General features: G+C 33.2%; 1 protein-coding gene across 5 annotated transcripts in view; it reads right to left on the reverse strand.

The window, feature by feature from the left end:
- Positions 1-17,231, reverse strand: part of LOC106472292 (calbindin-32-like) — a 35,077-nt gene extending 17,846 nt beyond the window's left edge. For 2 of the 5 annotated variants that reach the window (XM_022400887.1, XM_013932925.2), the window contains exon 1: positions 15,131-15,454. In XM_022400887.1, coding sequence (XP_022256595.1) covers positions 15,131-15,272 — 142 coding nt within the window. In that variant the 5' untranslated portion in view covers positions 15,273-15,454. Of the gene's footprint in view, positions 1-15,086; positions 15,455-17,207 lie in introns of those variants that run through there. The other 3 variants (XM_022400886.1, XM_022400890.1, XM_022400888.1) reach the window with 3 other exon arrangements.
- Between the last annotated feature and the right edge of the window lie 10,169 nt (positions 17,232-27,400).

Here is a 27,400-nt window from a genome sequence, read left to right on the forward strand (position 1 = left end):
GAAAATTTTAATTTTTTTCTGAAAAGATGGTGTCTATTTACTTGTGACCATGCTGTGTAGTTAGCCCTCTATAAGTTTGGTAGGAAATGTAATAACCATCCAAACAAACTCTTGTGGTGTGTATTGTGCAGCTGTAGCATATCATCACGATGAAATCCAGTCTTGCCATAATTTACATCATAGTGATTTTTCATTTTATTACTAATTGAACTAAGTCTTTCTTTGGTCCAGTCATTTATGGCATCATTGGTGTTCCTTGGTCTCTCTGTATGTTCTGTTTAAGACTCTACTGAGTGACTGTCCTCAGGGTGACTACAGAAACCACAAACATCATTGATGTTGGTGTTTTGCCTATAGCTTCATTTATTGCTCTTCAATAACCCAGGAATAAGTAGAAGAGCCTGAACCCACGTTTTCTTAAATTCATCCAAATAAATGGCTAACTGATTTAAAAGTGTATAATTGTATCTCTCCTTATCAGAAGATTGATGAAGGACTGTTGTTCTGGTCTTGTGCATCCCAGAATTTGACCCATCTCCACAAACAAGGCTGATTCAAAGAGAAAAGTTCTATAGGCATCTCAAGTCTTGAAAATATTCATTTGTAAGCCTAGATTCTTTACTAGAGTTTCTCCTTCCCACTTTTATTCTATGATAGAGGATCAAGCATATCAACAGCAATTTCCTCAAGTGTGCTCCATCACAACACTGCTGTAGTTGCCAATGTTGTTCCTTTTGTGGACATTTTCATAAGCAGCACACTTAACATAATTTACACTAATATTTTACAAAACACCAGCATCCAAAACAGTTGATGCACTGTCTTATCTTCTGCAGTGTCTTCTTAATACCTAATTGGTATTCATCTAGTGAAAGGTTGTGGAGGTCATGAAGTGATTATGATTGTTGTGACTGTGGAAGTACCAATCATCCTCATAATTTCTGTCCACTTGTATCTTCCTAAATGTTCTTATTGGTAAAGTCTTGGCCATAATGTTTGCAAACTGTTCTATATTGATTTTATTGTCTACATGCATGGAATAGTTTTTGAGTAAACACCCGAGTAGTAACAGAGAAGGTAGCATATGATCGGACAAACATTTGGTAGTTTCTATTTTGGTCTGTAAAAGTTGTTTTGACCATTTGTTCGTCAAAACACACATACACACTTGTTTTTGTATAAAAGGGTGTTATTTTGGTATAATACTTTAGAAATAGATCAACGCTTTGTTCAGACAATTTCTCTGAGATACTTGGTGTAGAGTCATGCCATGTTGCCTGCCAGAAGTTATAGAGCGTCAAATTATTCAACTGTCCAGAAATGGTATGAAGTAAATGGACAGTGCCAGAACAGTAGGGTACCCCCAGTGTACTATATCAAGAATCCTGAAACATCATCAGACTACAGGAAACATTGTCTACTGTTATACGCCAAAAAACTACTGCCCCTTATGTCAGGAATGGCATGAACATGTTCATTCCAGAGTATCCAGAAGAATAGTGAATAGGAAACTTTTCAAACAAGGTTATTTTGCAAGAAGGACTATCTGAAAACCATGTTAAGCAGAATTCACTGCTGTCACCATGCTACTTGGGCAATACAGCACGCCAACTTAGAATTAGGACTCTGATGACATGTCATCTTTTCAGATGAATCCTATTTCTGGCTCCTTAAAACAAATGGTAGGATTCGTGTTCGTCGTTTTCCTGGAGACCAGATGAACATGTTTGGGCAGCTATTCATTATTGTGGAAAACCTGCTCTTCATATCCTCTAGGGAAACGTTAATGGTACCTCCCACAGACATCAAATGGAAACGATATTTCTGCCATATGCTACAGCAGGTTAGGCAATAACTTTGCGTTCCAGGATGATAATGCCACTGGCCATAGTGTGCGTATTGTACAGGATTATCTCGACCCAGAGGACATTCCAAGATTACGAAGGCCAGCAAAGTCTTCAGATTGTAATTCCATTGTGAACTGTTGGGCAGAACTGCCAGAAAATTGCTAACCACGACCCTAAGCCAGCTACTGTATCTGAGTTGCAGCACTTTCTAGTAAGAAGTTGGGATGAAATCACAGTGGATTACATCAATAACCTCATTGACAACATGCCATGTTACCTTGCGAAGGTTATTAGAGTATGAGGAAGACAAACCAACTACTGAATGTTTAATATGAATTTATATAAGGTTTCAGACGATATTCATAATACTTTGATGTTATATTTTGTTATTATATATGTTTTGGTAAGGTTTTGTTGTGATAGGTGAAATGTTGAATTATACATCTTTCTACAGGTGTCTGATATAATTGTTTGCTGTTCTAATAAACCGTTCATAATTTCCATAGAACCTGTATCGTTATACAAATTACATACGTAAATGTTTAATACAACAAGTATTTCTGAGTTTGACAGCATTAAGTATATATGTGTTTCATCTTAATAACAATGATCTTATTTATTACAAAGTATGCTACCACTTTGGCAAATAATGTATAACAAAAGCCACTGTGCCCAGTAAATATCTATCTTTGGGCTTTATTGATCCCCTGTTTGCCACAGAGATCATTCTATACCATTACTGATTGTAACATTACGTTCAGTTTCATATTATTTGTCTAAGTACTTATCTTCTAGTTGAATATTGAACCACATTAGTTCTTCATCATTACTTGTAAATGTTGCATTTTGGATTCTGCTCTGTATGCTTCATGTTGATCATCTTTACTATTTTATGTTTCCCTCCATTCCTAGTATTTACATTTTAAGTGATGCATAGTATTTTTGATAATGCTCCAGCATTTTTATGGTTTCATCCAGGGCAATGAAGGGTGTTAAAGTACTTCTCCTGAAGTTTTTGGGGCCATCCTCCTATCTGACCTTCTGGGTGGCAGAGATACATAAACATCATCAATATTGTATGACCTGTCTAGAGTCTAAACATAAATAATAATGGAAATGACTCAGGGCTCGAATGTCATTCAGTAGTACTTTCTGAGTTGTATAATACCAGTATCCATTGTCTTTTTATAGTTGGCATTCACATATTTTTTCTTATCTTGTACTTGTGATAACATTGCTCCAACTGCAAAATCACTTGCTTCTTTATCTACTTTGAATGGATCTTCAAGAATTCGGTATGTTAATGCAGGAACAATGTTTAGTTTAGTTTTTGAGTTTTGTAAATACTTTTTCATAATCAACAGTCCAGCAAAACTTATTTGTATTTGTAGTAGACAGGATATATGTTAATGCACAATTTAAGAAATCCTCTTACTTCATGTACGTTCTGTGATGTTGGCTAGTTCTGAGCAGATTCAATCTTGGTTGGATCTGCAAACATTCCCTCTCCACCGAAAATATCCTCCAAGAAACAGCTGTCAATGAAACAATTCAGACTTCTAAAAAGTTAGATTAATGTTCTCTATCCTCAACCAATCCAGTTTTTATTTGCCCATAATAAACTTTATTGAAAGTATTTCATATGTAATTATATCATCTGAATAGAAACTTATGAAATTCCAGGGTACTCCGAAGAGAAAACACGTTTTATTGATCATTCAATTGTAATAACTGTATTACATAACACAGTACCACAATAAATTGCCATAACCCATTTCCTGCAGTAAAGGCTATCTTTGCATTCTTAAGATACAATGTTGAAAATCATTTTGACCTAAATGTTTGGAGCTGTGACTTCAATATAAATCTTATGAGATAATTTATTTTTCTGATGAATGTTTTTTGATATTCTAGGAGCAATTTATATAGTCTATGATGCTGATCAGTTGTAAGATCTTCATAGCTCTAGACATACAGCTCTTGTAAATGCAGTGGTAAGCTCTCTTTATGTGAAGATTTGACGTCAGACTCCACATCTTTTTGTGATGTAGGAATTCTACTTGTATACATTGTAAATCTTCACATCTTGCAATGTTGCACCCAGATTTGACTCGAATTTCATAGTTCGTTGTGTATTTGGCCCAATGATGACATCCGTATTACTCTAAAAAATAAGGATATCAGATTCACAATAGTTCTTCTAATCGAGCTCTTCAAGACAAGCTAGAATATTTAACTCTACCATCCCAGTCACTAGGTGTAACATTAATTCTAAGAAATCCTGTTATGCGTGTTTCAGTTCTTGGTGATATAATAACTGCCCTCTTTTTGGACAATGACAGTTTAACTTCTGATATGGAAACTGTCTTGTATTGCATAGGGATTTCCTGGTCTTAGACTGTAAAGCTGTTCGAAGTAAGTCTCACATTACAGCCAAGTTTCCAAATGAAGTCTATTTATTCTGAACTGCACTCTTTCTCGATATCAGTTACCCACACATCATGTTTATTAGAGAAAGTTTCACAGTGAGAGTGACTTTCAACATTCCTCTGTTGGAGCTTTCTGACGTTCACTCTCCACAAAAATCTCTGGAGGCAATTTCCCACCTTGCGTTTCCAACTCACATTAAATAATGGTTGCCGTGGAACCAGAGTCATGAATAACTTGCAAGACTTCTCCTAAATGGATCCATATACTAGTGGACTTGTTTCTTTAAATAATAATCTCTTTATCTCGACTGGGACGGATGGAGTATTCTCAGATTAACTTCCCCCATTAAGTCCCGCTAATTCCTGTTTTGCGATGTCTGATTAGGTCTTTATTGCTCCTCGGATATTTTTGAACTTTGGGCTCACTCTCAGAGTATCTGTTGGTTAGCCATAGTCTCAGTTGTAGTGTCCATGTTTTCTACAGTTATAGCAGTTCCATTATTCTGTCAATTTTTGGGAGAAACTTTTATTTTTAGAGGCTTTTATCTACAGTTCTTGGCAATATATTTTTTAAAGTTGCAGATGAAACACGTACTACCCTGTGGTTTATTTATTTCCTTTTGGTAAATCAGACATTCCCAACCTGGGGTACATTTGCACTTCTCAGGGGGTACATAGGGGTCTGAGAGTGTAACCATGGTTTACACATTACACAGTGTTTTAATCTACAGTCAGACAAAAAAAGCAGAGTGGCTCACATAAATATACGCTCTTTAGACAAAAAGTTGTGATGTTATTCAATAAATAATGTAGAACATAAGCAATATAGAATACCCTCGTTACAAATCAGCTGATAAACTAGGGATCAGCCAACTAGGCAAGCTCTCCTTCCTCCATTAGTGCTTGGGGAGAGAATGGTTGGGAATCCCTGTGGTAAACACTTACATAATTAATCCTTTGATTTCTCCTAGCCTTCCATTAAGAGTTAAAGTTTTCATTTTGAATTACCTAATGATCCCATAGTTCCTGGATGGTGCTTTTACTTGTTTTTCTGCAACTTTAATTGGTTCAAGTTCCACGATCAATTGGAGAGCTTTCCCTAAAGATATACATCTACTGAGTTTTAGATTCAGATATCCTCATCCCCTATGGTATCTATGATTTGGTTCACGTGCCAAAAAAAACATTATTTCTGTTGAGAATATATATAATATAATTAGGCAATACTTTCCAAATATTCTGCCAGATTGCTAAGGTCTCGTCCTTTCTCCTTTTCTGCTGTGTTGGCGCGCCTTTGGCCTTAATAACTTCTTCAATGCATTGTGGAAGACTGTCTACTAATCTCTAGTAGAAAGCTAGTGGTATTTTGCTCAACTTCTCCTTTAAAGCATTAGTAAACTCCACCACTGAATAGGGCCGTCTTGGCCTTGCCCTCATTCTGTGTTCCAGTTCACCCCAAATATGTTATATCGGGTTGAGGTCGGGACTCTGTGCTGGCCACTGCAATGTTCTGATGTTATTCTCTTCAAACCACGTATTCACAATCCTTTCTTTGTGACATGGAGCATTATCTTATTGGAAAGTGTAAGAGCCGGTACCATAAAATTGCCAGAATGTAGGACAAGCAGAATTATTCTCAACATCAATGTAGAACTCAGCATTCATGGATCCATACACTGCGACAAGTGGATCTAGTCCATACCACGAGAAGCACCTCCAAACCATGATACTGCCACCTCCAAACTTTACTGTTGGGACAACATACTCAGGTAATAAGCGTTTTCCAGGCATCTTCTATACCCAAAAAACGTCCATCAGACTGGAAGATCGTGTAGCATGACTCGTCGCTCCACTGGACCGACTTCCATTGAGCCACAGTCAAGGTTTGGTGTGCTTTGCTCCGTGCCAATCGACGGTGTGAATTTGATTTTGTTATCAACGGCTTGTGGGCTGCAGCTCTTCCGTGAAAATTCACGGCATGCAGCTCTCGACGTGTCATGCAAACACTTAGAGGATTGCCTGTGACTGTTCGCATCTCCATACACAGATTCTCTACCGTCTGATGGCGATATGAGGTAACCAGTCTTCTCAAGGTGCATCAGCTCCTGTCAATCAGTATTTTACGCTTACTTGGTCGTTTCTTGGGCACATTGTCACCTGCGGACTTCCATTTCTTAAACACGTTACCAAATGTCGACCTGAGAATGTTTAATTGTTGTGTAATAGCCCATATAAAGTGAACTTAATGATTTGATGAGAGATTTGGGCCTTCCAAACGATTTTTCAGAGATTTTGGGGTCCAGACTTCGGGCTAATAACTTATTTTCTCCAAGGACATCATTTTACTGGTACAGAAAGAGTTTATACCATACTTTTTGTAAGAAGGTTCACTGGTTTATTGCAATAATATTGCTGAATTAATACCAATGCTAGAAGATGCAGTCTATGAACCAAGTGAGTGGCGATTATTCATTGATTCCCCCAAAAGACGTCTAAAAGGTGTTCTCCTTCATAATGGTAACATATATGCATCTGTTCCTGTTGCTCATTCAAAGAATATGGTTGGCTACTTTGTGGAGACTTAAAAGTCCTTTGTATGTTGTTAGGCCAACAATCCGGTTATACAAAGTTTCCGTGTTTTTTGTGTGAATGGGACAGCAGAGCATGAAATCAGAACTGGATAGAGGAGCAACGACCACGCAGAGTCAGCCTTATACCAGGATCGAAAAACATTGAACGTGAAAGTTTGGTTGACACAAAGAAAGTCCTATTACCTCCACTTCACATTAAACTTGGCTTGATGAAACAGTTTGTGATGGCCTTAGAGAAAGATATTGACTGTTTCAAGTATGTATGTGATCAATTCCCAGCCTTTTCAGAAGTGAAACATATAGAATGAATTTTTGTTGGGCCTCAGATTAGGAAATTAACATCGAATGAGCAGTTCGAAAGGACAATCATGAAAGTTGAAAAAGAAGCGTGAATTGCCTTTAAAGATGTTATTGAATTTTTTCTAGGAAACAACATGAACCCAGTTTACGAAAATAGTGTCAATAACATTCTCGATAAATTCAAACAGTTGTGTTGTAATATAAGCTTGAAAGTTCATTTCTTACACTCACATATTGACTATTTCTCTGAAAATCTCGGTGCCATCAGCAAACAACAAGGAAAAAAGTTTCTTCAAGACATCAGGGAAATGGAGAGGAGGTATCAGGGAAGGTGGAACATCAGCATGATGGCTGATTACTGTTGATCATTGAAATGAGATGCTCCAGACGCAATACATAAAATAAAGACCCCAACAGAGACTAAAAGACGGACATTTCACAAAAAAATCAGGATGAATGAGGATACATATTCGTTTGACATCGATTTTCTTCCCGATTCGTCAGTTTGTTTGTATTTTTGTTAACAAACACAATAATAAAAAATGTTCATTGTTGTAAACGAAATAATAATTTGATCTAAGTTAGAATATTTTTTCTTCCCGATTTGTACAAAATCCTTACGTGATAGATAAAAATTAATATTATTTACGAAATCTGCGTAGCTGAATTATGGAGAAACCTTTATTAAAACCAAAACAAGTTTCATGAAGTTTAAATTCGCAGGCATGTGTAATTAGTCAGTTAGTAGTGAGTATGTTACAATGTTGTCGACCGCTTACTGAGTTATCGAGTGTGTTGAGTAAGTTCTACAGATACGAGAGGAAACTTAAAAAGTACGTAACTGTTTAGTTTTATTTGTGAGTTAGGATTACTGCTTCCTAAAACCGTGTAAGTTGTAAAACTTTTAGTTCAAAAAAAAATACCTTTATTTTCGTTAAGTGGAATGGACTGCTCATTAGTTTTACCGAATAATCAATAAGAACTCACTCAAAGATAAAAACCGTTACAATACTTTGTTTGTCACTGGTGCAAAACAACATAGCAACGACTTACACTTAATAGTCATTTCCTTGTATTGATTGTAGAAACATTTGTAAGTATTTACATTTCCTTCAGTTTTGTATATTCTCTACAAGTTCGTTTATAGATTTAGAGAGAAACTGATTAACAATTATCTTTCGTTGAAAAAGTGGCACAACTTAAAAACTGAGACATCATAACTAATTTTCATAAATTAAGTGGCCCAACAGTGAAACTAGTATGAAAAAAATACATTGGGAAAAGAAATAATTGATTTGTGAAAATAGGTGGATTCGTTGTTAGTGCAACATCAAAATCTAATCAGTGATTTGGATTAGTTACATAATTGTCGATATTCAACAGATTTGGATAAATAATCTTAATCGATCAAATGCAAGAGATGCAAAGTTTAAATTCAAAATGACACCTGTACTTTTGTTTACGTTGTTGTTTAACGGAAAGCTGCACAACAGGCTATCTGCGTTATATTAGCCACAGGAACCCCAAATGTCAGTTATAATCCCCCAGCAACAAGGGGATTCATTCAAATATATGTAAACTTCAAAATGCCATTTCTGATTATATTGCAATTGTTTTTCAATAAAGGTAAACGTAAAAGTGGATTTAGAACATTAAGTGCAGTTTTACTAACAATACTTTTTTATCACCTTGGTTTAATTAAACATATATATATCTGCTTTTTTTACTTTTTTCTTTTCATGAAGTAATGTTTTAATAAAAAACATAAAAATGTGATTTTAGTCTTTGCAATAGATATATTTTGTCTTGTGTTTTTATGAAAAAGTTCAATACTTTCTCCAATGATTTCACTACACTTCGGAACGCATGGCCAGGTGGTTAGGGCACTCGATTCGCAACCTGCGGGTCGCGGGTTCGAATCCCCGTCACACCAAAGATGCTCGCCCTTTCAGCCGTGGGGGCGTTATAATGTGACGGTCAATCCCACTATTCGTTGGTAAAAGAGTAGCCCAAGAGTTGGCGGTGGGTGGTGATGACTAGCTGCCTTCTCTCTAGTCTTACACTGCTAAATTAGGGACGGCTAGTGCAGATAGCCCTCGTGTAGCTTTGCACGAAATTCAAAAACAAACAAACACTTCGGAACAGACTTGGACCTTACCAAATAAATGATAAAGACACAAGTGTAAAACTTAATTAACAATAAATGAAACATATTAATCCATTTTTAGTGTTTAAGGTTTGATTCAATTTTTAGGTATAATTAGCAAAATTATACACAAATTGTAAACAAATTGCAATGTTGGAAAATGGAACAGGCCTACAAGTTTAGAAAAGCAGTGTCGCAGAATTTTGTTGGTTTAAGATGTTTTCGTTTTTAGATTGGCTAAGAATAAGTTATTTTATATGAACAGAAAACAACCTACTGGTAGAGTAGTTTACGTATTTATCCATATAGTCTGAACAAGTAAATCAGTGGATGACAAGTGACTGCTTATTATTTGTCACGATATCCTTAAAACTAATAACAAATATACTCATAATACATTAAAAATACATTTGTATCTATGGGTTGAAATTAACTTCTCTTTTTTTATGTATTTTGCCTGTTCTACAAATGCAGAGTAATAATAATATTATTGATTTCTTAAGCACATCAAACTTTAACACTCAAAATTTCACCATTTACTCACCTTTTTACCGATATCGCTATCAATGAAACTATAGATAATTTGTGAGCATGATCCCCAAGAACTTTTCCTGAGGTATCTTCAAAAGATAGTTAGAAAGAAACTATCCGAATCAGCATATAATTCTGAAAATTCAATTTTGTGATACACACAAATCTCAACACTACCTTTCTAATTAAGTACTAAAACATGGTAAACTGGATCCATGATTAGAGCTGTAAACAAAACGTGTCAGCTTAACGTCTTATACCAGCGAAGTGTGATCTGTAAGTCGGTTGTTTACGTACATTATATGACAATAAGACTGAAAAAAAATATTTTAACAAATCCTTCTTTACTGGCCCTGTGCAAGTTTCTAGTAAGAATATTATAATAATATCTCCGCGCCGTAAGATCCTTCGAGCGAGGTCTTTCGCTCAGTATCAGGTAGGCTGTGCATGGAACGAACAAATCATCGTTACGCACGTTCATTGCGATGAATCGAGTATACCCATAGAGATTCTCGACATCGGACTACTGAAATATCAATAGTCTGATACAGAAATATAACCATGAAATATTATAAAATTATCGAAACACTTTAGCTAAAAGATTTGTGTGGTTCCTTTCTTAATATTGTTTGTTGCACTTTCAAACTGTTATGACAGTAGTTAAATAAATGTAAAATTAGTTAAACTTTCTTTTTATAAATATCTTCATACATTCACTTTAGGCATATTTACTGAATTGTTCTGAACAGTGAATTTCAGGTATACTGTTTTTAATAATCGAATATGAATGAAAGCGCATGTTTTATATCATTAAGTAACTCAGCCAAACGATTCAGTAAAATTAATAGCAGATTAATGGTGCCCCCCAGTAACGCAGCGGTATGTCTGCTGATTTACAACACTAGAAACCGGGTTTCGATACCCGTGGTGGGCAGAGCACAGATAGCCCATTGTGCAGCTTTGTGCTTAATTAAAAACAAACAAAGAAGCTTAATGGCACTTTTTAATGAATTAGTAATAAATCTAAATTTTGACGGAAATTTTATGTAACTTAGAAATGAAATACTAACATTGTAAATATAGTTAGTCGGTAACTCACTTAAGTTTGGGACTTTTGTAGCAACTATAATTTCTTAGAACCAGTTTTATCAAATGAGGTTATTATAAGCTTTTTCGGCCACTATTTAGTTACAAATAAGGAATTTCTTTCTGCAATGACTCAGATTCAAACGTTTCAAAGTGTAGTTTACTTTCTTTAAAACAAAATACTTCCGTTCATAAATAAAAACAACAACTGGAAGAAAAAATCACTAGAGCAAAGAAACAAAAAAGATGTCTTCAAAAATATCATAAAAGTTGGTCATTATAACTAAAAGTGTTACAGAATATAAATAAGCTCATAAAAATGATTTACCTTCTGAGAGAATTTAAGCTGATAACTGTACACACACCTTACAACTCGTCACTGTCTTATATAATTTCATAAACTCAAAGGCAAATTAGGACAAAATGTAAAATCAACTACCTGTATTATTGTTACTTACTTGTTTTTATTATATTCGGGATATTAACTTTAGTTCAATCATCAATCGTGAAAGAGACTACGTTTGGTTTTATTGTTGTTGTTTCGAATTCATAGAAGGTTTTCTTTGGTTGAGTAATAAACCTTCTACCGGTTACATTCATGATTTATACCAAAGAACTTGAAGATGAATAGATAACATTAGAAACATGTCTTTATGCATTTTTTTTTCAAATATAGATATTGAAATAACAATACCTGTTTTTAGTTTATCTGTTGGTAAATCTTAGATATTTTCATTTAATATTTCATTGACTTCCATCTTGTAACTGTAACATTCCAAAATTTGTTGATATAGTTGTATATATTTCGCAGTTTAGTGAATTCTCTTCTACCTTTTCTGATAAAGAAGTATTTGATTCTTAAACTGTACCTTCATAGACTGCAGCTAATTTAAATTAGTTGTTTTTCAGTATATTTAAACCTCGTGTAATTATTAACACCTAATTTTCATTTTTGCTAGTTACACTTTTCACTTTCAATCAGTTTTATTTCTCGTTGTTTCTCACCACAGTAGGTGCAGATTGAAGGCTCTTGCATAACTTATTTTCCAGGTAACAACTAAGCAAATTATTTATAATGACTACACTTAAGACACATGAGAATGTGTGTTTTTGATATTAACATTGTGTTTTTTCTGCGTTTTTTAGTCCTTTCGTCAATGTATACATAATTCTATTTCTACTGGTTTACTTATTTTTGTATTGCCAGTAGATGTTCTGCTTTAGTAAGGCTTGATTATGTTTTATGAATGACGTCCCAACATCGCAATTCTAGACATTGATCCCTTCATAAAAAGAACCGTAGAGTATTTAAAGGCAAACCTAGTGTACTCGAGATGTACTCCATCTTTTCATTGGCACAGACAGGTGAAACGAAAGTAAATAACGAGGATAATGAGATTGAAACTGTAGAACGATATACAAGAAAACATAGCTTTTATTTTTAACCTGAATATTACTTTATATAACACTTAAGCGTCACACATAAGTCAGAGACCATAAGGTTCAGGCATAGCTATCCCTATTTTTCAACCACCGACTAGAGAAAAGGCAGTCTATCAACAACAACCGTTGTCTAACGACACTGAGCAGAATATCGGGAATGGATTATAACAGCTGATAGTGTGGAGCATGTTCAGCGGTATATCACTAGCTGAAACCTTGGACTTTCCCAACAACAGCTTGGCGCACCAAAAACTATGGCATGTCGAACCTAATAAATGATATTTATACTAGAATCGTAACGTACACGGCATGGTAAGGGAGCAACGCAATAACTTTGCTAGTTTAGATCGGAATAAAGGAAATCTGAGACAGTAATTTATATACATTACTTTAGAATAAAAAATGTATGAAGATAAGTTTTTAACACGTACATGAGTAAAGCAATATAGTGGCAATATTATACCACGTATAATAAAACACAGTAAACAAAGATGGTGTATTAACACATGGTTTAATAAATTGGGTTTAGTTTTGATGATGGACAGCAAACTCACAATATCAAGAGAATATCCGTTTGTGACAGTTGTAAATAGGAAGTTGGAATAAGTGCTTTGTAGGCCTTTTTCAGAAACTTTATTCTGTTTCATTTTATTTTTTGTAAAACCCACAGTCAAAACTACTGTAGAGTAAACTGACATGGCAATTAATTGTTGAACGATTTCAATTTCTGTTTGACGATTTGGGTGCTCTAGGTAGAAGAATGTTCAAGTGAAAAGATTGCTTTGTGCAATGATGACTAGGTACAAAATAAACTGTTAGATCGATGGGAAATAAAACTTAAGGTACAGGAGAGAAGGTGTATGTTGATTGATTTGAACTTTCACTCTCGAGTGTTCACTTGTTCATGGACGACATGCTTTCTAGGTAATGAAATAAAGATTTGAATTGGTAAATTTAAGTAAAATGATTTTTCGCTAGAAAGTGACAAATTCTAAGAAAGGTGTTTTTGAGAGAAGTCTCTATTAATTTATGGTAAAATAACTTCGATAAACTTTTATAACTTTACTGTGCAAAGTTTTGTCCAATGGATGCCATCTGCTAGAAAATGATATATATTCAGGGCTGCATTTATTTTATTGGTAGTACGTTTATTACCCAAGTGACAAAATAAAAGAACAAAAGCATTGTTCTGGTGATGCCGGTTTAATGCCATTAAAATGTCGATGCATCCTTATAATGTCTTCCCCTCTCCCTAGATGACTCAGCGGTAAGTCTGCGATGGGCACAGTACAGATAATTCGTTGTGTAGCTTTGTGCTTAATAGCAAAAAATAAACAACTTTGTCTTTTAAATCCCCCTTTTTGATATTTTTTTACCTAATTTACTAGCTTTGTACATAATCATCATTAAATTAGGAATTAACTAAAACAATAATTATACCTTCACTAATATACGTATCTAATTTAAATCTATTAATTTCATACAGTAATTGGTCAACTGAATACATGAAATGAGTAATATTATTTTATGTATCACATCAACTAATGCTTATGTGTGTGTGTGTGTGTGTGTTATTTAACCAACTAACTGATAATTTGTTAAGTTTTGGTGACAGATTTATCTTTAACTCATATTTATATTTTCTTTGACAAAAATTCAATATCCAGTCCCTTCCTGTTACTTTTTCAGTTATCTATTTGTTTACGTTTTAGTGTTACATGGCTCTAGACGTGTATAAGCAAATATATAAATAGGAATGAGGAAACAAAATATAGTATATAGGAACGTAGTTGTCCCTTCATAAAATATGACAAATGGTTTCATCCACGATATATAAACATTAAACAATGTTTGAAAACTGTAGTATAAGGAGTGAGACTAACGAAGGTAAATTTCCTATGCAGTGTAGGAAAAACAACAAAAGAATGTCAGACAAAACTGGCACTGCGAAATGTTTGGATGTTTCAAATATACCCATTCGCTTAATTAACACAAACGATCCCAAAACATCTTAAAGGACACCAAAGTTTCAAAAAAAATCAACACTAAACAAAAGACACTAGTACAAATTAAAAAAAAAAACATGACGTTTCTTTGGTTTACTACACTGTGTTTTAATTATTGAACGTAATTTCTACCAAACTGTGGTGTCATTTGGTGTATATGAAATTTGTACAAAAATGCAGTAACGGCTATTTTTCTATTAGCTTCCTCTTTTTCCTAGACATTTTATTAAATAACAGTTGTTCGAATTTGTGGTCCTCTGGAAGTAATTTGAGTTCTTTCAGGATATTATTTATAAACCCTGATGGTAATTACACGGTCCTGAATATCTCTAAACAAACACAATATTGTCAGTTATGTCTATTACGTTTCTATCTATCTTAGTTTACAAAAGTTGTATTACAACTTTTAAAAGGATCAGAATACAATTTCTTCAATGCAAACGTGCCACATTGTAAAAAAATACAATTTATTCAGGAGCTCAATATAATTAACCTACCAAAATAGTAAATGAAAAAAAAAAATCTTAAGGATCTAAAATAAAATCCGGAAATTAAATTTATCCCTTCTTTTGTGTATTGTAATACTACATCTCTAAAATGTACTGTAAAAGAGAATGTGTGGTGATCAACTATAAGAACAAAATAAAATCATGATAGAAATGAGCTTAACCGTTTCACTTACTTTAGATAATTAGAAAAAAAATTACCTTTACCCCGTAACGTTTGATTAGTGAACTGTCAACTAACTCACCATCCGCATCGTAGTGGCTCCAAACCTCCATAAACTGTGCAGATGTCAGATTCTTCAGTTTTCTGGTATTTCTGTCCCGAAACTGTCTCATAAAGTTATAGTTCTTCTGGCATACTGATGCTTTGTATATGTACTCGGCCATTGTGACTGATGCTAAAACTAACGAAATGAATATGCTTTCGCCACAGCGGATGTTGTAAAGTCTTTTTTATTCTCTATCTTCTTAGCTAAACTTTTATGTGGCCTTCACTTTGATCTATGGCTATGAAAAAGAGACCAGGTGTAACTAAACAGACAACAAGCTGTAAAACAGACAGGATTACTCTGACAGACCTACCTCACACACCATACTGCGCAAGTGCAATATCGATTAGACTACCTGCAGAAATACTAGCTCTCTCTGCGTGTCTTTTCTTTTATCAACAATAGTCTGTTTCTTTAACAACTAACATTTTATTATGAACCAGTGCTTTTTCTATTTCGTCATTAATTTTTAACTTTAGAGTGTCAAAGCATCTAAATGGATGTACGCGAACTCCATGTCAAGAGCTCATGAAAAACACCAAAACATTTTAACAGTATATCTTATAAAAATCAATGAAATATACTGTCAATCTATCCGCCTATTAAAAGACAAATTATTTAGTAAAAAATTGGTGATTAGAAGTTTAAATCACAAACAAGAGCTATATAACAAATTGAATGAAGATGATTCAAGTTTTCTTATAGAGTATGCATTTCAGGTATATGTGAGACGGTCATAACAACCACTACTACTAATAAGTACCAGAAGGCAAGCGCGTTTAAGACGACATTACTTGTCTATGTGGTAAGTAGAAAATCATGTAAGCTTTCTATGTATTTTTAAAAATATATCCAGCAATAAAAACCTTTAGAAGTTAATAACTCAGTGATCAAGTATTCTGCTCACTGCATAATGAATATGTTCATTAAAGATTGTACACCAGAAATTATCTATATGTTAATCAAGAATTCGTTGTTTCATTAATCTGTTAATCAAGGATTCTATTCAATGTATCATTAATATTTTCATCAATTATTCTGTTCACTGCAATATTAATATGCTCATTAAATTTTGTATTCATTGCATTACTAATTTGTTTATTAAAGATTCTAATTAACTGCGTAATTAATCGGTTAATCAAAGATTTTAATCACTCCAACTTTAATCTGATAATCATGGATGTTACTCAGTACATCTTTAATCTATTGATTAAATATCCTACTCACTATAGCATTACTCTGTTAATCGAAGGTTGTACTCACTGCATCATAAGTATTTCCTTAAATATTCTACTCATTACACCATTAATCTGCTGATCAATGATTCTACGCACTACATCGTCTATCCATTCATAAAAAGTCCAATTCAATGTACCATTAATCTTTAGACCAGGATTATATACTTCATCATTAACCTGTTGATCAAAAATTCCACTCATTGTGTTATTATTCTGTACATCAAATCTTCTATTCACTGCATTATTAATCGGTTGCTCAAGGATTCTACTCCCACAATCATTAATCTATTCACCAAAAACTCTACTCTGTATTATTAAATTATTGATCAATAATTCAACTTACTTCATCATTAATCTGTCGATTAAAGATTCCTTACTGCGTCATTAATATTTTCATCAAAGATTCTACAAATTACATCATTAATCTGTTCATGAATGATTCTACTTACTGTAACAGCAAACTTTGTTCAATAATTCTAATCATTGCAAAATTAATCTGTTCGTCAAGGAGTCTACTCAGTACTTGGTTAATCTGTGATCAAGTATACTGTTGAATGCATCATTAATCTATGAATCAGGGATTCTAATAACGACATCATTAATCTATAGATCAGATATTCTTCTTACTGTGTAATTTTTCTGTGAATCAAACATTCTTTTTATTGCATAATATTTCTAGTGACCAAATATTATTCTTAGTTCGTAATTTTTCTGCTCATCAAATATTCTGTATCATCACTCTCTTGGTCAAAAGTTCATGTCACTGCCTCATTTATATATTGACTATTAACCCGATGACCCAGTATTCCACTTACCGCATCATTAATCTCCTCATCAAGAATTATAATCACTGCATCATTAACCTCTTCATCAAAGATTCTACTCGCTGTATCCTTTATCCCTTGATCAAAGATATTACTCACTGCAATTAATACCGTATTTTTACGTAAATATCCCGACCCCTGGTATACCCCGCACCTGAGGAAAAAAGTGCTCTAAGAAACTTTTAGACACGCATTACCCGCACTCGTGTATACCCCTCAAGCCAGCGACACAGGCAAATTTTGGAAGGCAAGAAAAATTATAGAATCCTTTTACATTAACACAATGAAACCTTCACTAAACAGATATTCCGAATTTGAGGTGAGTAAATGGATGACGGAGGGCCTGCACGAATATACAGCCGCAGAGAAAATGAAGGAGGCCAGCTATGCCGAAGTTTGCCGTTGGGTTGTAGAAGCATGAATTGCTGTCAAAGTATCAACCATTCTGAATGCTTTTAAGAAACTTGGACTGACATCTGGGGAAGTGGAGCGATGACGATGTGAATTGCAACACACCTACACGCCGACTCAGAGCTGTTCCAGCTGTTTCACAGCGACATAGAATATGAGGATTTTGACGGTTTTACGGAAGGCGATTTACCTTTAAATTTGATTTAAATAAAACATTAGAAGGTTGTGTACATACGTTCATATATTTTCATTTAAGAGATGTGATTTAATTTTCTGCTGTTGCTATGCGTTGTACGAAGAAAACTGTACTTATTCGGGGAGAAACTATATCGTTTATTATAGTCTTTTAATTATTTCATATCAAATTAGATATTTGCATGTAACATGTGCAAAATAACTGTTATTAAAGATATTACGATCAAAAAAGTTTGTATCTTGTTGATAATTTAACTCGATCCCCTGTGGTTATGTCACGTGATGAACCCAATCACAGGTTAAAGTTTATGGTGACGCTATGGAACAGACTGAAAGTGAAACCTACTTGTCTTGGAACACATGAGCAATTAATTAAGTCGCAATTGTACTCTATTCAAATACTGATAAATACAGTCAAAAGTACTCGTACTTATACTTTGTCCTTTGACCAGAGAATAACTGGGATTGTTAACAGACGTACTTATCGGCCGATTGGTGAATCGCTCCACGTGTTGAACAAGAACATCAACGAATATTCGGAATAGAAAATTGGTGAATTCAGTCTTAAAAACAAACAAACAAAAGATACCGTATCACCAGCACACGAATATACCCCACAGTTGGCATTTTTTAAAACTAATTTAACACATAGCCCGCGGGTTATATGCGTCAAAATACGGTGTGTCATCAAAACTTTTACTCTCTACAACATTAATCTGTTTAGTTAAGGTTTCAATTTACTAGGTCATCAATCTGTTCATCAATAACTTTATTCAATGCGTCATTAATTTTTGGATCAAGTACTCTATTCGCTGCACCATTAATCTGTTGAGTAAAGGCTGTACTCATCTCATCCTTATTCTGTTGATCAAGGATTTTATTCATTTCATCATTAACCTATTGATTAGAATTTCTACTTACTGTAAGATTAATTTGTTCATGAATGATTCTGCTTAATATATCATTAGTCTACTGATTAATGATTCTAATCCCTAGCTCATTAGTCTGTTGATCAAATATTCTACTCACTTCATCTTTAATTTGTTCATCAAGGATTCTAGTCACTGAATCTTTAATCTGTTATTCATGAATTATCTTCACTGCATCATTTCTCTTTTCAACAAAAACTGTATTCACTGCATCATTACTATTTTTATTTATTATTCTACTCACTACATCATTACTCACTACTACTCAATAACTCATTAGTCTGTTTACCAAATACTCTACTCACTACATCAATAATATGTCATCAGAGATTCTATTGACTACATCATTTCTCTGTTGATCGACGACTCAATTAATTACATGATTAATCTACCTGATTAAGGATTCTACTTTCTACATCGATAATCTTGTCATCAGGTATTCTCTCACTCCGTTATTAATTTATTGATCAAGAATTCTACTCATTCAATCATAAATATCTTGATCACACATTCTACTTACTGCATCCAGTATCTACTGTTCAAGGATTCTTCTCACTGCGTCATTAATTTGTTTTCAATGGATTCCATTTACTGCATCATTATCCTGTTCATAAGGGATTTTACTCACTGCATGATTAATATGTTGATCAACAATCCAAGTTGCAACATAATCAATCTGTTCACCACGGATTCTTCACTGCATTATTATTTCGTTGATCAAGAATTCTATTCACTGCATCATTAATCAGGTAACTATTTCTCTCACCGTCTCATTAATCTGTTGTTAAAGAATTTTACTAACTTCACTATTAATCTGTTTAACAAGGACACTACTAATTGTATCATTAATCAGATAATCAAGGATTCTTCTCACTCCATAATTAATACGTTCAGTAAAGATTCTAAACACTAAAGTATTAATATGTTGATAAGGGATTCTACTTACTCAAAAACTAATACTTTGATCAAACATTCTACTTACTACCTCATTAAATTATTCGTGAATAATTCTACTCAGTACATCGTTAATCGAGTCAACGATGATTTTACACAATCCAAAATTAATATTCTGATAAAGGCTCTTACTCACTGCATCATTAATCAGTTGATTAAGTAATCTAGTTACTGTAAAATTAATCTTCCCATCAAGAGTTCTACACAGTTAATTATATATATGCCATCAGAGATTCTACCTGCAACCTAAGTAATCTGTTAATCAAGGATTCTATTCAATGTATTATTAATCTTTTAATCAACTATTCTATTCACTGCAGCATTAATGTGTTCACTGACTTTTCTACTCATTGCGTAACTAACTTGGATTCTAATTAACTGCATCATTAATCAGTTGATCAAAGATTCTGCTCATTCCAACTTTAACCTGTTAATCAAAGATGCTACCTCACCACATCATTATTATTGATTAAGTATCCTATTCATTGTATTATTGGTCTGTTAAACAAAAATTCCACTAATTCCACCATTAATCGGTCGATCAAAATTCTTCTAACTCTGTCTGTTAGTTAAAGATTCTATTCACTGTATCATTAATCTGTTGTTGTTTTTTCATGGATTATTTTAACTGTCATCATATAGCTGTTCATTAAGGATTCTTCTTATTACATCAACAATCTAGTAATCGAGGATACTACTCACTCCATTATTAGTCTGTTGTACATATATTATACTGTCTTAGTGATTAATATGTTCATCAAGGATTGTACACATTGCACCATTAATCTGTTCATCAGTCATTTTACTTACTATACCATTCAACTGTTCATCAAGGTTTCCAAACAATGTTTCATTAATCTGCTCATCAAGGGTTTTGTTCAATCCATCATTAACCTGTTGGTCACAGGTTCTATTTAGTGTGTCATTAATCTGTTCATTAATTATTTCACTGACTCCGTCATTAATATGTTAATTAAAAATTTTATTCATTGCATAGTTACTCTGTTGATAAAAGATTCCAATATCAGTGGTTTTTTGTAATCTGTTCATCAAATATTTATTCATCGCATCATTAATATGTTAATTAAGAGCTCTACCTACTGCATCATAAATTTCGTTCTCATAGATTCTACTATGTGCATCGACTGTCTTTTTCTAAAGACTTCTACTAAATGAATGTTTAAATCAGTTATCAAGGATTCTTCTCCCTAAATCATTAATCTGCTCATTAGGAATTGTACTTCTGTGTAATTAACCTACCCATCAATAATTTTACTCACTAAACCATTAATCTGTTCATCAAGAATTCTACTCACTGCGTCTTTAATATGTTATCAAATATTCTACTCACTACATCATTAATCTGTTAATCGAAGATTCTACTTATTTCCTCATTAATATTCAATAAAGTATTATTTTCAATGCATCATTAACATGCTGATCAAGTATGATATTCACCGCATCATTAATCTGTTCATAAGGAATGTACGCACTGCATCCTTAAGCGGTTAAATAAACATTCTACTTACTACACAACTAATATATTCATCATATATTCTACTTATTGCACCATTAATATGCTCAATAAGAATTCTAAACCCTGAATCACTAAAATATTTATCAAGGATTCTAATCACCATGTCATTAATCTGTTCATCAATAATTCAACTCACTGCACAAAACATGTTATCAAAAGCTCTACTGACTACACCATTAATCTGTTGTTTGAGGATTCTATTCACTCTATCAATGATTTATTGATAGAGAATTCTACTCAATGTATTATTAATCTGTTCATCAAATATTCTACTAACTGCATCATTATTTTGTTGATCAAAAATTGTACTCACTAAATCATTAATTTGTGGATCACGGATTCTACTTGTTCCGTCAATAATCTCCTCATCATTAACTCTACTGAATGCATAATTAATTTCGTGATCAAGAATGCAACATACACTATTATTAATATATTATTTAATGATTCAACTTAGTGCATCATTAATTTGTTTTTCATCGATTCTACTAAAATTAATTTATCTGTTCGTCTAGGATTCTTCTCACTACATCATCAATCTCTCTATCGGTGATTTTACAAACACAATAGCTTATATTTCCATCTAGGATTCTTCTTGCTGCATTGTTAATCTCTTCATCAATCTTTCTACTCATTATAACATTAATTTCCTCATCAAAATTTTTTTTCACTTCATCATTTATGTATTGATAAAGGATTCTACTCACTCCATTATTAACATTTTTTAATCACTAATATGTTCACAAAAGATTCTACTCTGCATAATTAGTTTATTCATCAAAAATTCTGCTGCATAATTAGTCTGCTCATCAAGGATTATTCGTACTAGCTTCTATATCTTTTGATCAAGAATTCTATTTTATTCATCATTAAGCTGCTTTTTAAAATTAATATTTATTGCATCTTTGTTCTATTCATAAAACATTATACTCTCTGTACCTTCAATCTGTTGATCAATGATTCTACTCACTATATCATTAGTATGCTCTATAAGGATTCTACTCATTCCATCATTAATCTGTTGATCTAGGATTCTACCAATCCCGACATTAATCTTTTGATAATGGATCCTACTCCCTACATCATGAATCTCTTGATAAATTGTTCTACTTAATTCTACTACGTGTTTCTATTCACTTCGTCACAAATATGTCACCAAAGATTCTATTCATTATATCATTAACGTGTTGATTGAGGACTTGTCAAACTGCGTAAATTAATCTGTTGATCAATAGCTATACTCATTAGATCAATGATATTTGATCAATACTTTTACTCATTACATAATTAGTCTGTTGATTGTTCTTCTTACTACTTTATTAATCTATTAGTCAAGAACACTACTAACAAAATCATTAATCTGTTTATCAATGATACTAATAATTACATCATCAATAAGATATTCAAGGATTCTACTCACTGCATAATTAATATACTCATTAAAAATCCTACACATTAAATTGTTACCCTGTTACTCGATGAATTTACTCATTCCAACCCTAATATTCTGATCAAATATTCTACTCACTGCTTTAGTAAACTGGTGGTCGATAATTCTACTGACAACACCATTCATCTGTTTTCTGAAGCATTCTACTTAACACCTCATTAAACTCTAGATCAGGGATTCTACTCACTGCAGCATTAATGATTCTACACATCGTTAATCTATTGTTCATGGATCCTAATCACTTCATCGTTAATCTCCTTATAAATTATTCTAATCACTGCATAATCAATCTGTTGATCAACGATTAAATTCATTGCATTATTATACTACTGATCAAGAAATATACGTCCTGCAAAATTAATCTGTTCAATAGTTATTATGTGCATTACCTCATTAAACTGTTGATCAATGGCTAAGCTCATTACATCATTAATCTAATGATCAATAATTCTACTAACTGCAGAATTAATCTGTTCACATCATTATTCTCTTAGTCAAGTATTCACCTTTTGACCAAGGATTCTATTCTGCATCATTAATCTATCGATCAAAAATTCTACACACGATATTATTTTTCTATAAGTTAAAGATTCTAAGCACTGCATTATTCATCTGTTTTTGAGATATTCTACTAACAGAATCATTTACTTCTTCATCTATATTTTATCTCACTGCATCATTTATCTGTCGATCAGTGATTCTACTCACTGCATCATTAATGTGTTGATCAATATAATTCAACACACAGCATTAATTTCTTTACGATGGATTTTAATATATATCATCAATTTGTGGATCAAAGATTCTACTCATTGCATCATTATCCCGTTAAGTATTCTCCTCGCTATCTCATTAATCTGTTTACCAAGAATTATTCTCATATTAATCAATGGATCAAGAATTCTACACACTGCATTATTAATATATTAATCAAAGATTCATTTCACTACATCATTAATCTATTGACCAAGGGGTCTACTCGCTGCATCATTAATCTGTTGATTGCGGATACTAGGTACTGCATCCTTAATCTATAGATTAAATTTCCTACTCACTGCATGATTACGTTATTGGACAAGGATTCTACTCACTGCATCATTAATCACTTGAATGAAATTCCTATTTACTTCATTATTATTCTGTTCATAAAGAATTCTACCCACTCCAAAAATAATCTGTTGATTAAGGATTCTACTCACTGCATCATTAACCTGTTGATCAACAATTCTAGTCACTGCCTCATTAATCTTACGACCAAATATTATAGTCACTTCATTATTCGTTGATTAATCAAGAAATCTACTCACTGCATCAATTTTGTGTTCATGAAAACTGTACTTCTCACTGTATCATTAATATGTCTTTAAAGATTATTCTCACTACATCATTAATCTGTTATTCATGAATTTTATTTACTGCATCAGTAACGTGTTTAACAAGTATTCTACTCTGTATTATTCATTTATTTATCAATAAATCTACTCGCTGCATTATTAGGCTGTTAATTAGTATTCTACTCACTGCATTAGTAAACTATTCATCAAAGAATCTCATTCACCTTTTAATCAAAATTTCTGTTCAATGCATCATTAACCTGCTTATCAAAGATTATATCACGTGCATCATTAATCTGTTCATCATATTTTCTTCTCACTACATCTCAAATTTGTTATTCATAGATTTTTACTCACTGGGACATTATTTTACTCGTAAATAATTCTACTTAATGCATAAATTATCTATTTATCAATGATTTTACTCAATCCATCATTTATCTGCTCATCAATGTTTCTACTCACTACGTTGTTTATCTATGAGAAAAATCATACTCATTGAATCATTAACTGATTCTTAAATATTCTATTCACTACCTTTTTAATATTTTGGTATACAATTCTACTCATCTCATCATTAATCTGCATAATTAATCAACTCACTCCAACACTAATTTTTCGATCAAGCATTCTACTCACTGCATTAGTGAGTTGTTCATCAATGATTCTACTGAGTATACCATTAATCTGCTTTTCAACGATTTTACTCTTTATCATTAGTATGTTGGACAAAAATTATACTCACTAAATTATTAGTGTGATAATCAATTATGCTACTCACTACATCATTAATATACTTAGGAAAGATTCTACACAGTACATCATTAAACGGTTGGTCAATGATTCTAATCATTGCACAATTGAATCTGTTCATCATGGATATTTCTCACTTCCTCATTGATCTGTGAATCAAGAATAATATTCTTCGTGGATTCTATTCATTGCATGATTAATCTGTTTATCATGGAACCTGCTTAATGTATCATTTAAATACTCGTCAAAAATTATACTCACTTAATCATTAATCAGCTCATCAAGTTTCTATTTACTAAATAATTAATCATCACTCTACAATCAGTTTGTTGACCAAGTATTCTACTTAGTGCATCATTAATTTGTGGATCAAGAACACTTCTCACTGCATCATAAATCAGTTCATCAATAATTCTACTCATTAAACTGCTCAACAAGGATTCTACTCAATGAATAGTCAGTCTGTTGATCAGGAATGCTACACAATATATCATTAATCTATTGATCAAGGACTTGACACAATGCATCAGTGATCTGCTTATCAAAGACATTAATCTCTTCTTCGTGAATTCTATTTACTGCATCATTAACCTGTTTACCAACAAATCACCTAAGAATATCATTATTCTGTTCACCAAGAATTCTACTAGGCCTCGTTAATTTGTTTATCAAAATTTTTTCTCACATCATGATCAATTCATCAATGAATCTACTCATTGCATCATTAAGCTGTTTGTCAACAACTCTACTCAATGCATCATTAATCTGTTCATAAATGGTTAAAATTATTGCATAGTTAATCAGCTTACCAACAATTAAATTGTTGACCAAGTATTGTACTTTGCATCATTAATTTATTCACCCCATCATTAGTTTGTTCAATCACTATTCTACTTAATATGCTGGTAAACAATTATTCTCAGGGCGTCATTTATCTTTTACAAATACCCTATTCACAGCATGATTAAACTCTTGATTAATGATTCTACTCACTACCTGATTAATTGGTCGCTTAATGGTTCTACTCACCACATCATTGATCTATTGATCGGAGATTCTACTGACTGCATCATTAGTCTTTTAAACAAGGATCTTACTCAATACATCATTAATCTATTGCTCGTGGATTCTATTCCTTGCATCATTAATCTATTCATCAAGTATTCGACTCAATGTCTAATAATTTTTTTTCACCAAGAATTCTACTCACAACATCATTTATATGGGTGCTCAAGTATAAAACTGTTGCATAACAGAAGGGCTACCAGAAGTTTTGAGCCAAAATATGAGTGTCACGCCCCCCCCCCAACCCTCATCACTCAACCCTTATGGTTGAAAAAATATGTTAAGGCACCTTCTGAGTAAGGTATGATCACTTAAGAACTTTCGCACAATTTTGATTTGATGGACCAGAGAGGAGATATCTCTTCGATAGTGCCACCCGAAAACTCTTGAATGACTCTTTTCTGATAGAACAGTGAGATTTGACCGCAATTTTTATAGAGCACCCACGGCTCCAAAGAGTGGAGCACGTTTTTGTCATGAACCCTCAAACCCCCAGGTAACACATGGTTCATCTGAAAAAGGATATTCGCATAGCGAGATTGTTATGCGATATTCTATTCCTTAATAAGATTCAACGTTCTCTATGGAAGCGGAAAAACCAACACATCAGAGCACTTACGACACCGAAGACACTCCAGAACAACACTCTTTTTCACAAACTTAAGGCTATGGTTATGGAGAAAAAAAGCCCTTGATACCAACATATAGACAACAAGCAACAAGCCAAAAGATCACAAGTTTTCAATAACACCTCAAAGTTTGTTGTTTTCTTATGAAAGATGACCGAAATAATTGAAATTCCATTCTACCATATGCCTGTTAAATTGCACTTCTAAAAGGCTTTAGTGTGCTTTTGGTCTGCTTGAACGTACTCTTGGGAGCCGACTACCACGATAATGAAAGGTATATATATATAGGGTAAGGTTTTTTTAAGTTGTTTGATCTCACCATCATTCGCATAACCACGATGAAATCTAAACAGCAGTGTTAAGCAATAGTGTGCATTAATGCCCATTATAATGAGCGTGGTCAATGATGGGGAAGTTTGTTTGTTTGTAATTAAGCACAAAGCTACACAATGGGCTATCTGTGCTCTGCCCACCACGGGTATCGAAACCCGGATTCTAGCGTTGTAAGTCCGCAGAAATACTGCTGTGCCACTGGGGAGCAAATTTGTACAATGGCAGTATGGAACCTTTATTCTCAAGCACAGAGCTATCTACGATGTTGCCACCGCAGCAATCGAACCCGACTTTTAACGTTATAAACCCGCACGATTATCGTTGAGGCACAGCGAAGAGAACGAGACCTGAGACACATTATTTTTTTATATAGAGAGTATGATTAACCTCATTGCATAGTTAATATTAGGCCTTTATGTTATTAAAGATAGGTATTCTACTTCGAAACTGTAAAATTTTGTCATGCGCATTATCTTATAAAAATTGGTTAAAATATCGTTCAAAACTTTATAAACACGGACATCTATAGAACTAACAAGTTTACAAAAAATAGGGATTCATGATATTATTTATATATATATATATATATATATT

The sequence above is a fragment of the Limulus polyphemus genome, unplaced genomic scaffold (genome assembly GCF_000517525.1).
Source record: "Limulus polyphemus unplaced genomic scaffold, Limulus_polyphemus-2.1.2 Scaffold5222, whole genome shotgun sequence".
In the NCBI taxonomy this organism is placed as follows: domain Eukaryota; kingdom Metazoa; phylum Arthropoda; class Merostomata; order Xiphosura; family Limulidae; genus Limulus; species Limulus polyphemus.